Source organism: Scyliorhinus canicula, chromosome 17, assembly GCF_902713615.1.
Source record: "Scyliorhinus canicula chromosome 17, sScyCan1.1, whole genome shotgun sequence".
NCBI classification, from domain to species: domain Eukaryota; kingdom Metazoa; phylum Chordata; class Chondrichthyes; order Carcharhiniformes; family Scyliorhinidae; genus Scyliorhinus; species Scyliorhinus canicula.
In genome coordinates, this window is record NC_052162.1 from 65,333,676 (window position 1) to 65,349,445 (window position 15,770).

A 15,770-nucleotide genomic window follows, 5' to 3' on the forward strand; every position below is an offset into this window, starting at 1 on the left:
TTAAGATGCATCTGGACAGATATATGAACAGGCGGGGAACCGAGGGAAGTAGATCCTTGGAAAATAGGCAACAGGTTTAAATAAAGGGTCTGGATTGGCACAGGCTGGGAGGGCCGAAGGGCCTGTTCCTGTGCTGTAATTTTCTTTGTTCTTGTTCAACAGACTAAGTGAATGGGCTGGAATCGTGGCAGATGGAATATAATGTGAATAAGTGTAAAGTTATTCACTTTGGTAGAAAAAAAAACAGGAAAGCAGAATATTTCTTAAATGGTGGGAGATTGGGAAGTGTGGGCGTCCAAAGAGACCTGGATGTCCTTCTTCATGAGTCACTAAAAGTGACAAGAAACAATTAGGAAGTCAAATGGTTCCTTGGCCTTCATCACGAGAGGATGTGAGTACAGGAGTAAGAATATCTTGCTGCAGTTGTACAGAGCCTGGGTGAGACCTCACCTAGAGTATTGTGTATAGTTTTGGACCCTTATCTGAGGAAGTATGTACTTGTGATAGAGGAAGTGCAATGGAGGTTGATTAGGTTAATCACTGGGATGGCAGGGTTGTCTTCGGAGGAGAGATTGGGGAGATTGTGCCTATATTCCGTAGAGCTTTGAAGAATGAGGGGTGACCTCATTGAAACTTACAACATTTTTGTAGGATTTTACAGGGTGGGTGTGGATATGATGGTTCCCCTGGCTGGTCAGTCTAAAACCAGGAGACATTAGCCCAGAATAACGGATAGGCCACTTAAAGCTAAGAAGAGGAGGAATTTCTCCACGCAGAGGGTGGTGAATATTCGGATTTCTCTCTGCCCCAGAAAGCTATGGAAGCTCAATGATAGATTTCTGGAGACTAATGACATTGAGATAGTGGGGACAAGTGTTGTTGAGGTAGGTGATTGGCAACGATCTAATTGAATGGTGGAGCTGACTCGATGGGTTGAATGGTCTACTCCTGCCCCTATGTCCCTATCTATGCCATCCAGACCGCTACAAGCAGAATTGAGGAGGTTCTGCATTTTAGGAGAAGATCGAGTCCCTTGAACTGGGGCTGCTTATGGGCTGCTGTTGGCTGGTGATCAGGCTAGTCCACAGAAGAGGAGCTGAAATTCTTCATGAGGAAGGTAGAGTTTTGGAGGATATTGTGACTGAAATTAATGACACAGGCTGAGTGAAATACCAAACCAATTTGTAAGATCTGCCTTCGTCTTAGCTGTGTCTGCTATTTAATGTGAAACATATACTCAACTGCAATTTGCCTATTAATTCACATTTCTTGTGTTGATCTTGGTTTTAGAGTATAGGGTTTACCCAAGATAATATTTAGCATTTGTTTTATTTGATTTTCTTTTCAGTAAAACTCCTTTAATGTTTTGTTCCAACTGGGGTTTTGGATTTTTCTTTGTTTTTTAAATGTTACTGGTCTCGACCGAGCTTGTAACAATGGTGAAAGAGATATATTTAGACAAGGCTTTGAAGATGGGGAGAGAAGTTGAACAGCAGAGGGATTCATGAAAGGAATTTCTGAAAGTAAATTCCAGAAAGCTGATTTCCATTGATGCCAGACTGGGAAAAGTGAACAAGCTGTTGATTCTTTCCAGTGAATATTTTTCCTGGGCAGAGTGGTTGTACAACTCCATCTAGTGGTCATCTCTATAAGCATGTCACAAATGGATAAGAAAATTGGTCAAGGATTGCTAAATGACTAATAAATACTTTATTGTGATGGATAACTATTTTTTTCCCTGATGATATATGAATGGCCAGTCATGAAAGTAGTTTGACTATTGCCTTGGATTTATTTTTCAGGGATCTCAGTCCATAAGATCATAAGACATAGCAGCAGAATTAGGCCACTCGGCCCATCGAGTCCACTCCATTAATCAATCTTGGCTGATATGTTTCTCATCCCCACTCTCCTGCCTTCGCCCTTGAACCCTTGATCCCCTTATTAATCAAGAACCTATCTATCTCTGTCTTAAAGACACTTAGTGACTCCCTCGATATGTTCTAAAAGAATTCTAACAGATTTGTCAGGCATGATCTCCCCTTGATGAATCCGTGCTGACTCAGTCCTATTTCACCATGTACTTCGAAGTACTCCGCAATCTCATCCTTAATAATGGATTGTAAAATCTTGCCAACAACCAAAGTCTGGCCTATAATTTCCTGTCTTCCGTCTCCCTCCCATCTTAAGCAGCAATGTTACATTAGCCATTTTACAGTCCTCTGGGACCTCCCTGCCTTCAGTGATTCCTGAAAGATCACTAATGCCTCCACAATCCCTTCAGAACCCTGGGGTGTAATCCATCTGGTCTGGGTGATAGATCTACTTTTAGACCCTACAGTTTCCCCAGCACCTTCTCCTTAGTGATGACCACTACAATCAGCACTGCCCCCTGATTCTGTTGAAGTTCTGGTATAGCACTGGTGGCTTCCACTGTGAAGACTGATGCAAAGTACCTATTCAGTTCCTCTGTCATTCCTTTGTTCCCTCTTACTACTTCTCCAGCCTCATTTTACAGTGGTCCAATGCCTATTCTTGCCTTTTATAGAATTTTTAAAAAACTCTTGCAATCTTCTTTTATATGACTAGCTGGCTTACACTCATATTTCATCTTCTCCTCCCCCTTATTGCATTTTTAGTTGTTCTCTGCTTACTTTTAAAGACTCCCCAATCCTCCGGCTTCCCACTAATGCTCACCACATTGTATGCTTTTACCTTTGCTTTTATACTGTCCTTGACTTCTCTTGTCAACCATAGTTGCTTTGTCCTCGTCTTGGCATGCTTCCTCCTCCTTGGGATGAATTTCTGATGTGCCTCCTAAATAACCCCCAAAAACTCCTGCCATTGCTGTTCAACTGTCTTCCCTGCTGGGCTCCCCTTCTAACCAACTCTGACCAGCTCCTCCCTCATATCTTTGTAGTTACCCTTGTTCAATTGTAATACCATTACATCTGATTCCAACTTCTCCCTTTCAAACTGGAAGGTAAATTCTATCATATTGTGGTCACTGCCCTTAAGGGTTCCTTCACCTTAAGTTCCCTCATCAAGTCTGCCTCATTACAATTACCAAATCCAGTATTGCTTGTTTCCTAGTGGGCTCTACCACAAGCTGCTACAAAAAAACGTTTCATAGACATTCCACAAATTCCTTTTCTTGGGTTCCGCTACTGACTTGATTTTAATGTTCACCTGCATATCGGAGTTCCCCCATGACTATTGTCATATTGCCTTACATATATGCCTTTTCTATCTCTTGATTTATTTTCTGCCCCATGTCCTAACTATTGCTAGGGGGCTTCTGCATAACTCCCATCAGGGTCTTTTTTGCTTTGCCTCCGATGGTGTACACCTCCAATGGAGGGCACAGTAAAAACCTTGATGAATGGGGCAGTTATTAAAGAAAATATACCGTATATACTCGCGTATCATGCGACTTTTGAAGACCTAAATTGTAACCTAAATTTGGGGGGTCGCATGATAGCTGAGATACAAAATTCGCGGGTGTTTTACTTGCTGTTTTTTCTGATGGGAAGATGTTCAGCCACTTGACGTTTCCATTCATAAAAACATGAATGGAAACGTCAAGTGGCTGAACATCTTCCCATCAGAATGCTGTGGTCAAAATCTGTGAAATTCCTTATCATATGGGTAGTTTATTCAATACATGGCTGTCTTTTTCCGATACAGAATTCGCGGGTGTTTTACTTGCCGTTTTTATGAATGGAAACGTCAAGTGGCAGAACGACGCTTGTAAAGCCAGCTGGAAAGCTGTTCGATTCGCAAACAGCTTTCACAACAGAATCCACTCTGCAGAATCCACAGACAATGATACCATTTGGAAGTTTTAGTTTGGGCATTAATTTCCAAAAAAGTGACTCGCATGATACATGAGATATAGCATAAAATCATGTTTTGGGGACGTAAATTTAGGGGTCGCATGATACGCGAGATCGCATGATACGCGAGTATATACGGTATATACTTCATGTGACTCAATCGAGGATGACTTTTTGTTTGTGTTTCCTGTTTTCTAATTTTTGACAAATCATTTCCCAAGATAAACAATCTGCTTCGAGCCCAATAATCTCTCAATAGGAGATGCATTAAAAAGGTTTTTAAAAGGCGTGATGACATTTTTCCTCCGCCATTATGGGTCCGAGGCTGTTCATTATTTGACACTTCACTACATTACCAGCAGCTGAAATATGGCGTTCTGTAAACAGCATGCATGAAGGATAGAGTTACCAGGTCAAACCATAGAATCATTTTGAAGCATACCAAGATCATTGTGAAGCAGGTCAGGATCAATGTGAAGTAGATGGTATCGCTATGAGGCAGACTGGGATCACTGTGACGTAGGTCAGCATCTCTGTGAGGCAGACTGGAATCACTGTGACACAGGTCAGCATCTCTGTGAGGCAGACCGGAATCACTGTGAGGCAGACCGGGATCACTGTGAGGCAGACCGGGATCACTGTGAGGCAGACCGGGATCACTGTGAGGCAGACCGGGATCACTGTGAGGCAGACCGGGATCACTGTGAGGCAGACCGGGATCACTGTGAGGCAGACCGGGATCACTGTGACACAGGTCAGGATCACTGTGGGGCAGACCGGAATCACTGTGACGCAGGTCAGGATCACTGTGAGACAGACCGGGATCACTGTGAGACAGACCGGGATCACTGTGAGGCAGACCGGGATCACTGTCAAGCAGGTCATGATCACTGTGAGGCTGACCGGGATCACTGTGAGGCAGACCGGGATCACTGTCAAGCAGGTCAGGATCAGTGAACGGTTCTAAACAGAGTAGTACTGCAAATGGAGTGGCATCTAAACAGAGTGGCTTAATTGGGAATTTGGAGATTTGGAGAAGAAGGGAAGCACACAATAGCCGGATTCGCCTCCTCATGACTGTGGAAACGAGATTTGCGATTGGACAGAGAATCAGGCACCGGCCAAAGTAGAGGTTGGTGCCTGGCGCCAAACCAAAAGCCATGCTCTGGTCCATCACTGGTGACACCAACAAGATATGCACGCCGTGCCAGCGGTGGCATGCAAAACCAACAATTGCATGCATTTAAATGTCATTGTCGGGTCTAACCCAGTATGCTCTGCGCCTTCGCCCATCTCAGGAAATGGACCTTGAATTTGACAATGGAGTGGAGACAGGGTTAATCAGGTCATTCAAAAGGGAATTAGGTCAGTTTTTGAAAAGGAATAATTTACTGGACTGGGGGAGAAAGGCAAGGCAGTGGCACTTGGTGAGTTGGTCCTTTACCGGGCAAGCACAGAAATAATGGGCCCAATGGTCTCCTTCTGTGCTGTCATTCTTCTATTATTTAGTGACTGGACTGATTCTTAGATCTTCACCTGCACATATGTTGTTGAAATAACCTTTCTTTCCATCTCCAATATTTTTATAATAAACAAATGAAAGTGTGAAACGGAAGTGATAAAACAGAATTCTTTGAGGCTATTATTTTTTGGGTACGCAAAGCAATGTCCAGAAAGTCAATGTTTAATTTCTGGTGACTCCAGGCAATCCTAGAGGGTTGGCGACTCTAATTGAGGATCATGTTCTACCATTGCATGATGGTAAGAGACAACACCTGAAATCTGTTAAACCTCCAGCAACCCCTGTGCCTCCTACCCCACCCACCATTGTATGTAGTCGGTGCTTACATGCTAAGCTAATTAGGTTATGAAATAATCCGTGCACAACCTACTGGATATAAAGTCAGTGGAAGAAACAGTTTGCCTTATGTGCTCTTTGGCATGAAAGAGATCACTGTGAGGCAGACCGGGATCACTGTGAGGCAATCCAGGATCACTATGAGGCAGACCGGGATCACTGCGAGGCAGACCGGGATCACTGTGAGGCAGACCGGGATCACTGTCAAGCAGGTCAGGATCACTGAGCAGTGACTATCCATCACTTGATTTTATCCTGGGTCAGTCACTTTAATTTTGCATCAACATTTTGTGTAAGAACTTAGATGTCTAATTCAGGTCACTTGTCAGCTTGGGTTTTACTTTCAGACTTTGAGGAGTACTCTGCAGAATAGCCAATAAGGCTCAGATTATTTTATTTCACAGGAAAAGACGGACCAGAGTTGGATTAGAGAAGCAAAAGAGACAACACCTGAAAGACCATGCAGCCACACCTCACCCAAAAATCACCCCGTTGAAGCGTATAAATAATACCATCAATGCTCAGGTATGAATATAAAGGAGATTAACTGCTGTGCTGTGCGATTCGGTTTCACGTGTATCATTTGGTTAATATGTTATGCCCTGGCCCGAATCTCCCAATCAGGATCAGGGGGATGCTCAACGCAGTTGACGGGCTGAATGGCCGGCGAGTCCCACCGGCGTCGATCGCGTGTGGTCCTACCCGGCGGGATCTCAGCGTTCTGGCTGCAGTGGCCGTCCTAGTGGGGGGAGGGGTTTCTGACTCCAGTGGGGGTGGGGGGGGGGGGGGGGGGAACCTCCACGGTGGCCAGGCCCGCCATCGGGGCCAACCGATCGGCAGGCGGGCTAATTGCAGGGGGGGGGAGCATGTTCCTCCACGCCGAGCCCCTGTAGGGCGCCACCATATTGCCCGGGGCCGGCGCGAAGAAAGCAACCCACGCACATGCGCGGACCTGTGCCAGCCATGGCGCGCAAGTACGGACCCCCGCCGCCGCTGCTGGCGCCCGTATCGGCTGCTGGAGCTGCGTGAGGCGCTCCAGTGCCATGCTGACCCCCTGTGCTGCGCGGGATCGCTGCTCCTAGCGGCCAGATGACACCGTCGTAAAATGGTACAGTGTTTACAATGGCATCAAAACTTAGCCCCATTATCGTAGAATCCCGGCTGCTATTTCTGACCTTGATCAGACAAAAATATGCCCATTTACCTTCCTCCAATTTTTCTTTTTTTAAATTTAGAGTACCAATTATTTTTTTCCAATTAAGGGGCAATTTAGCGTGGCCAATCCACCTAACCTGCACATGTTTGGGTTGTGGGGATGAGACCCTCGTAGACACGGGGAGAATGTGCAAACTCCACATGGACTATGACCCAGGGCCAGGGTCAAACCCGGATTCTAGGTGCTGTGATGCAGCAGTGCTAACTACTCCACCACTTTGCTGCCCTCCTCCAATTTTTCTGGCCAGTCTTCCTCTGGAGGATCCTGCATAACTCAGTCAATTCAGGAAACCTCGGAGACATCAAAGAAGGGGACCCGTGCAGATAAATGCCCCCTTTTAATGGCACTAACTGCTGTAACTCTGGTTAGCATCCACTATGGGGCATTTAAACAGCTTTTCAAAGTGTGAGTGAATAAGTGTTGCAAGGTGGCTGACGTAAGGGGATAGGGTGGCAGCTGGGTAAGGTGGTAGTTGGACAGGGTGCTGAGGGGAGGCCAGGTCGTGTCAGGGGATTAGATGGGGTGACGTGAGTCGAGGGAGGAGTCAGGTGGTGTGGAGCTAGTCAGGATAGATCACAGGGGTGAAGGGGGAGGGCGGTGTTCAGAGAAGAGTCTGTTGAATAGTTACCCAGGCAATACACAAGGATTTTTATGTCTAACATAGACTATGTCAGGCTGTAGCACAGTGGTTAGCAGTGTTGCTTCACAGAGGCAGGGACCGGATTCGATTCCCGCTTGGGTCACTGTCTGTGTGGAACCTACACATTCTCCCCGAGTCTGCGTGGGTTTCCTCCGGGCGTTCCGGTTTCCTCCCACAAGTCCCGAAAGACGTGCTGTTAGGTGAATTGGACATTCTGAATTCTCCATCTGTGTACTCGCACAGGCTCTGGAATGTGGCGGCGAGGTGAATTTCACAGTAACTTCATTGCAGTGTTAATGTAAGCCCACTTGTGACAATAATAAAGATTATTATTGTTATTATTTCCCAGGTAACTATTCAGGTAAGTAAGTCAGAACTGTCCAAAGTTACCGACACTAACTCCAAGTTGGAGACTTTGTCAGAGTGTCCTGCGGAATGGGGGGACCGTCCATCGGAAGTTCAAATTCTTTGGCAAATCCCACAAATTAGTTCATTGGGACTTCCAAGGAGGGTTTCCTGAGACGTTTTGGAATGACACGAAGGAATGAAACCAGACAGACCACCCGGCATCAACCCAGGCACTGGAAATGACAACGGCAAACCCAACCCTGTCGACACTGCAAGGTCCTCCTTACTAACGTCTGGTGGCTTGCCAAAGTTGGGAGAGCTATCTGACAGACTAATCAAGCAACAGCCTGACATAGTCATACTCACAGAATCATACCTTACAGACAATGTTCAGTCACCACTTCACCATTCCTGGGTATGTCCTGTGTCAGCGGCAAGACAGATCCAACAGAAGTAACGGCACAGTGGAAAGGAATTGCCCTGGGAGTCCTCAACAGTGACTCTGGATCCCATGGTGTATCATGGCATCAGGTTGAACATGGGCAAGGAAACCTCCATCTGATTACCACACATGTCGACCATCAGCTGATGGATCAGTACTCCTCCATGTTGAACACTTGGAGGAAGCACTGAGGGTGACAAGGGTGCAGAATATACCCTGGTGGGCTCTTCAATGTCTATCACCAAGAGTGGCTCTAAACTACCATAGACCCTGGTCCTAAAGGACATAGCTGCTTGATTATGACTGCAGCAGACATGAGGGCACCAACAAGAGAGAAAAACATACTTAACCTCATCCTCACCAACCTGTCTGCGGCAAACACATCTGTCCATGACAGTATCAGTATAAGGGACCACTGCACAGTCCTTGTGGAAATAAAGTCCTGTCTTCACATTGAGGATACCTTCCATTGTGTTGTGTGGCACTACCATCGTGCTAAATGGGATAGACTTCAAACAGATCTAGCAACTCAAGACTGGACATCCACGAGGCACTGTGGGCCATCAGCAACAATGAATTGTACTCAACCACAATCTACAACCTCTTGGTCCGGCATATCCCCCATTCTACCATGACCACCAACTAAGTGTCAACCTGGTGAAGCTACAGCACAGGACTACTTGTGTGTCAAACAGCAGACGCAGCAAGTAATCGGCAGAGCTAAGCGATTCCTCAATTTACCCATCAGATCTAAGATCTGCAGTCCTGCCAATCCAGCCGAAATGGTGGTGGGCAATTAAACGACTCAACATAGTGGCACAGCAGTTAACATTGCTGCCTCACAGTTACTCAAAGGTAGTTAGCACCACAGTGGGGTTAACAATTTGAAGAAGACTGCTCAACCGTTACAAAAGCCTACAATTGTAACGTGATTCAAGGGTACCTCAAAAGGTGAGAATGTGGAAAATGTGCCAAAGGTTAAAGAAGACAGGTGTTTCTATGTTTTTCAGGTGGAGGTTTATTTTTACTTCAGCGTTGGTGATATTTTTACCCACCCCGTTAATGATAAATTCAGCACCTAGTGTTCATGGTGATTCAACATATTCCACTGCTGAGGCTACAATAAATGTACATCGTACTGTTATGCTGTAATTCAAAGTATTTCTCCATTTTATTAACAGGATGAAGAAAAAATCAAGCATGCCTTTGTGACTAAGAGAAAGAAAAAACTCAGGTTCGGTGGAAGTAATGTGACTTTGCCTGGGACCAGAGGGTTGCCCAACGGAAGCGATTCCCCTTCAGAAATGAGTAACAGTGACTCTACACCAGACCAAGTTAGAAGGGAGAGAGGAGATGTACAGCTAGACAATTTTCACCCAGCAGAGAGCAATACATTGACGCCAGGCTCTTTAAACACAGAAACCATCACAGGTACAATAGCATAACCTGCTTGCTGCACACCAGAAATCTAGTGTAAAAAAAACATTTTATAAAACAGGAAGTGCGCAAGTCTCCCTTATGTGAGATCCAATGCACAGCCACTGGGTTTGATACATTAAAATCTTATCAAATTGGGTCAAACAGGGAGATGCTTGGTCCTTAGAAATTCAATGGGGTCACATTTGTCTCTTTGGAATATTCGAGGATGGATAGTACATTGATTTTTTGGAAAACAGTTGGCAACAATTTAATCAGTTGGAAAGACCTGTATTTATATAAAAGTTTACCGTGTCTCTGAGAAGCATTTTGGAAGACTGTTAAGTAGGCAAATACAGAGGCAGCCATTTTTCACACAGCAAGATCCAGCACACAGCATTGAAACAAATGGCCAGTTAAATTGTTTGTGCAGGTGTTGATTAAGGGAAGAGTATCTTGCCGAGTTACAAATAGAACTCACTGCCCTTCTTTAAATAGTGCCAGTGGATCTATAATATTTTTTAAAATGGGGCTATTTTAGCGTGGCCAATCCACCTACCCTGCACATTTTCCGGCTGTGGGGTGAGAACCATGCAGACATGGGGAGAATGTGCAAACAGATCGCCATGATCTCTTCGACACTTCGCACCTGACAACGCGGTGTTTGTAACTTCAACGGCAGTTCTTGCTGGCTGTCTGGGATTGTTGTCTGTTAAACAGGACCAGTCTCTGACCAGTGTGGGCCCGGGGGCAACTAAAGTGGCAGCATTTGGACCGTGCAACCCAATAAGATCTATCAGAGCAATCTTTAATATTGTGACCCTATGTTGTTTTGCTGACTCACTGAGTTTAAGGACATATTTTCTTTATTGCCCCCAATTTCTGCATGTTGTAATATTTTATTTCAATTCCATTTCCTCATTCCGTTAATCCTTACCCTAAAGGAGATCTTGTTTTAATTGCCATTTGAAGGTCAACAGCTCGAACAATTCAGTGCTCAACAGCCCTGACTGTCAGACTAGATAACGCATTTAAGTGTGCTACACCCAGGGCTTACATATATCAAACATTAAATCAGGTGTGCATTATTTCCCGGTGTAATCTGTACTCAATCCACACAGTGATTGTAGGAATTCAGTACATAATAAAATTGCTTTGCAGTTTTAATAAAGACACAGGAAGTCCACACTGAGTAAAATAAAGAAACAGTTTTATTTACAATACAATACATACAATGCCCGGTAGACATTACCAGGTTCCTTCTCTCACTGGTGCCTGACTGGCTGACTTTTATACAAAGATCCCCCACCCTACTAGGGGAGCTCCTATTCCACAAGGACAATGGGGAAGATAATCATTGCCTCCCCATATGCCCCTTGCGGGCTATTACATTTACCCCCTCCCTAAAGTCCCCCTCTACGATCATTGAGGCGGAGGAGGAGCAGGCGGAGAGCGTAGGATTCTTTTCGGCTGCGCTAAACAGCCTGTAGCTGATGTGTCGTCGGATCAGTCAGCATATATTTTTCTGGTGATCACCATCTGCGGCAGTAATGCTGGAGGTGGCTGATGGACGTCCGAGACCTTAGACCTGTGTCAACCATTTCAGGGTCGGAAGATACAACATCGAGCATGTCAGTGTTGAGAGAGACTGGAGGCGTCACAGCAGGCTGGTCCAACAATGGAGCTGGAGGATCCAGGACAGGTTTCTTTTGAGGAATCTCACGAGGGAGTAACTTCCGTGAGGGAATGTGATCCAAATACTGTCACTATAGTTGCCCCCGGACTGCAACTTGGTCAAACACTGGTCCTGTTTAACAGCCAACAATCCCAGGCAGCCAGCAAGAACTGCTGTTGAAGTTACGAACAAAACACCGCGTCATCAGGTGCGAAGTGTCGAAGAGATCATGGCGACCTGGGCAACACTCTTGCAAATCTTGGTTACAGCATTCCTTCACGCCGGTGTCCAGAATAATCAAGCTCAGTCGTTACGAAGCCTATGTCCCAGTAACATCTCAGTGGGGCCCATCCCAGTGACTGCTTGCGGTGTGCACCTGAATGAAAATTAAAATCTTTCCAGTTTGGTGTCCATCGAGCCTGAAGTCTGTTTCTTTAGCCCCCATTTAATCATTTGTATGGCCTTCCCTGCCAAGCTATTCGATGCCGGATGGTATGGAGCAGTGCGGACATGGAGAATCCTGTTGTTTTTCACAAAAATGGCAAACTCTTCACTCATGAAGGAGGCCGTTAATCTGTCACGAGCACCTCAGGGATTCTGTCCGGTGGAAAATGAAATGCGCAATCGCTCGATGGTCACCCGAGATCCAGTCACTTTGAGTGGCCGTCCATTGAACCCAGGAAATTGGTGTGTGCACGATTCCAAAGGTATCCCGGCTACTCCCAAGGATGAAGGGGTGCCACCATGGGGAGCTTCGGGAGCTCGTACCTTCCCACCACGTAGGCCTGTGCGGGCTATTACAGCAGCATTGCTGTTTACCAGGGTGTGTCTTCGTTAATCAGTAAATTAGTTATCCCAACTTATTGAAATATAATTTTTTAGTTTTCATTTTCCTTGCTTAGAAGAGAAATAATTCGCTGTAATCAAAGTCGCAAATGGAATGCCGACCTGAATTTTAGCTCTCGTTTTGAGAGGGTAGAGTTTCATTCCGGGGTTGCAGGGTTCTCTGGGAACTGAGCCAGATGGCCCCAGAATGAACGCAGCAGCTGCTGAATGAGAAGGTGGTCTGGGTGGAAGGCCTGCCTTGGTGCACCAGTATTATGTCAAAGATTTTTTTTTTTTTTGAAGCGTTGAAACATAAAACAACCCTCACCCTCGTACCATCCATACACTCCCTATGCCCCACTCATGACAACCCATGCCACCCCATGACCTCTACTGCCTCATATCTTCCATCCCAACATATCTCCTCTCCCAACCCTCATAACTGTTATATCGTTCCTGCCAACCTATGCTTTCCACCCACCTCCATGGCCTTATATAACCCCTATTTCAATGTTTCCCATCCACCCACCTAAGATCCCTTTACAGCCCCTATGTCTACTTAGTGCCAACTCATACTAACACATGCCCCCTACCCACCATCCTTTTCCCTTGCACACACCATGCCAACTCACCCATTATGGACTGACCTTAGGAGCTATGCATTATGAAATAAAATTCTAGGTATCTATTGCAGACTTTATTTTTTTTAAAAACACTAATTCATTAGAACCCATTCGCTCTATTTACATAACTTTGACAACACAACCGCTTATAAGAACAAATATTTAATTCAAGTGCTTAATCCCTTATCAAAACAAGCATTGGAATTTATAGTCCCACTTCAGAGAGTCCATCAGCACTTAGAGCTGTCAGTCAAACTTTGAAATAGAAGGCATCCCCATTGTGATAAAGGAAGGTTGTGAAATCAGTCATGCAACACAAATCCAGTAATGATAGCCCTTGGACGTATGTCAACAGACAGGGTGAAATTGCAAGCAATGATTTGTTTTTAACACTCCACACAATCTTTTCAAAGAATGAAAGGGCAGGAGTTTTAGATTATTTGACAGCTTGACAGTTGCTTTGACACTTTTGACAGTTCCTGTCTTTTTTAATACATATTCACCTTCATTTTTATCAGCTCCGTGGCTTAGTCTCCCAAGAGTACCTTACATCTCCCAAAGAGAAGCTTACCTCTTCAAAAGAGCACCAGACCTCCTCCAAAGGGATACCGACTTCTCCAAAAGGGTATCCCACCATTCCAAAGGAGGTTGCAAAGTTTATACCTGCTCCTACCAGGCCGAATATGCACAGGTCATGTTTTCCACTCCTGGCTAATGAAAATTAGATTTGATGGGAGACAATTGCTGTTTTATATGGGCAGCTGTCTCTGCAAAATGCACATATGTAAATCCTGACCCAGCCCTATTCTCGCCCTCATGAAAGCTGTATTTCAGCCCCATTAGCCGTTATGAAATTTTAGGCTCCTCTGTGACTTGTAAACATGGTCCACACTCTGTCTTCATGCTTCTCAACCTCTCTGCCACCTTTGACACACTCAACCACACCCACCTCCTCGAATGTCTCTTCTCTGTTATCCAGCTGAGTAGGACTGCCTTTATCTGGTTCCATTCATACCTACCCAATCATAGCCAGTGAATCCCTTGCAATGACTTCACTAACCACTTGCACTTAGTTATCTCAGGAGTCCCTCAAGGACTCACCACTTCTATGTCTCATTTACATCAACATCATCAACAACATCATCTAAAGGCATGAGATCATGATCCTCATGTACACTGATATCACTCAGTTCAACCTCATCACTACCTCCCTTAACCCCTCCACTCTCTCTGAGTGGTTGGACCGCTTGTCTGATATCTATTTTTGGGTGAGTCAGTTTCTTTCAGTGTAGCATTGAGAAGACCAAATCAATTAGTTTCTTCTCTCTTTGCAAACTCTGCTCCCATGTATTTAATTTCATCTCTCTCCTTGGCCATTGTTTCAAACTGAACCAGACTGCTTAAACCTATTGTCTTAATTGACACTGAGCTGCACGCTCCATCACAAACACCACCTACTTCCACTTCAATAACATTGCCTGTCTCTAACTTACATTGGGTCCTGAACCTTGATTTTAACATTCTAATTCCCATGTTCAAGTCCCTCCTATCCTTACCCCTCTCTATCTCTATAATGTTCTGCCACCCTTCAAATCTCCAAGAACTCCGCACTTCTCTGAACTCTGACCTCTTGTACTTCCTCCAATCCCTTTACTCCACCAATCGTGGCCATGCCTTCAGATGGTTAATCCTTAAATTCAAGAATTTCCTCTTTAGATCTCTCCATCTTCATCTCTTTCTTACCCTTTTAGACCCTCCTGAAAAATGATCTATTTGACCAAGCTTTTAGTCACCTTCTCTCTTTGACTCAGTGTCACTTTTTGACTGAGTCCATTCTTATAAAGTACTATGTCATGCTTTTTCACATTAAGCGTTAAGAACCCAGCTGTTGTTAAATGCGAAGGCAAACTGGACTCTCATTGATGTTTCTGATGCCCAGAGTTACTGTCACCTTTCCAAATTTATTGAAGTCATGCTTATACCTGCCTCAGTTCAATACGTTGTTAAAATAATTTTTACAACAACTTGTTTTTCTTCATAATAGTTCCTGCTTGCCATTTTTGTTTCCTGGTTAAAGTACCGTGTAGGGAGTGTGTGTGGATCCGCACAATAAGTGAGAACTTCTATAGATGTTATAAATCATAACACTTGTAGTTTAGTGGCATCAGCTAATTCAAAGTCCATTGGTGCAAATCCTATAATTTACTCTTTGAACTCGTAACCCATTTATAATGAGGGAGGTTTGTCACCAAGTTTATGTGTCGGGGTCAAGACAATAACGGAGAAGGGAATGCATTGTAAACCAGGTTAAGTCCTGAAAACTCAGTCTTATTTTGAATTAATAGATAGAGGTCTAATTATTATGATGCCACCTGACAGTGCTTGAAAATTCAGGGTGAACATTCTGCTTTGGATTTAAGGTCATGGCCAGATTTTGTGATTTTTATCTCTTTTGAAAAATCTGGTGTAGATTCTGAAAAGAGAAACAAAAGGAAGAAATTGAAGAAGAAAAGCAAAAATAAAATCAATTCCGCTGACACCGAAGATGATTTTTCCAGAAATGTGGACTTGACAGCACCACTGGGTAAGGCCACAGCACATGCTAGTTGTTTGATTTAAAAGGTTGATAAATGAGTGGGACAACATCAACAACTTGTATTTATATGATGCCTTTAACAAATAAAAAACCCCAAAGCAAAGGGGCATTATGTTTTTTAAAAAAAGGACACAAAGTCATAGAAGGAGATATCAGGGCAGATGTAACTTTAAGGAGTATTTTAAAAGTGGAAAGCAAGATCGAGAGACAGAGAGGTAACGGGAGGGGAATTGCAAAACTTTGGGGCATAGGGGAAAGCTCAGACACCAAAGGTGGAGCAATCAAGTTCAGGGGT

The 15,770-nt window shown here is 44.5% G+C and overlaps 1 protein-coding gene across 2 annotated transcripts in view; it reads left to right on the plus strand.

The window, feature by feature from the left end:
* Positions 1–15,770, plus strand: part of LOC119952077 (ADP-ribosylation factor-like protein 13B) — a 48,488-nt gene that overhangs the window by 28,019 nt on the left and 4,699 nt on the right. The window contains exons 7-9 of one of the 2 annotated variants that reach the window (XM_038775622.1): positions 6,099–6,219; positions 9,522–9,771; positions 11,363–11,868. In XM_038775622.1, the coding sequence (XP_038631550.1) occupies positions 6,099–6,219; positions 9,522–9,771; positions 11,363–11,469 (478 nt within the window). In that variant the 3' untranslated portion in view covers positions 11,470–11,868. Of the gene's footprint in view, positions 1–6,098; positions 6,220–9,521; positions 9,772–11,362; positions 11,869–15,349; positions 15,464–15,770 lie in introns of those variants that run through there. The other variant, XM_038775620.1, reaches the window with a different exon arrangement.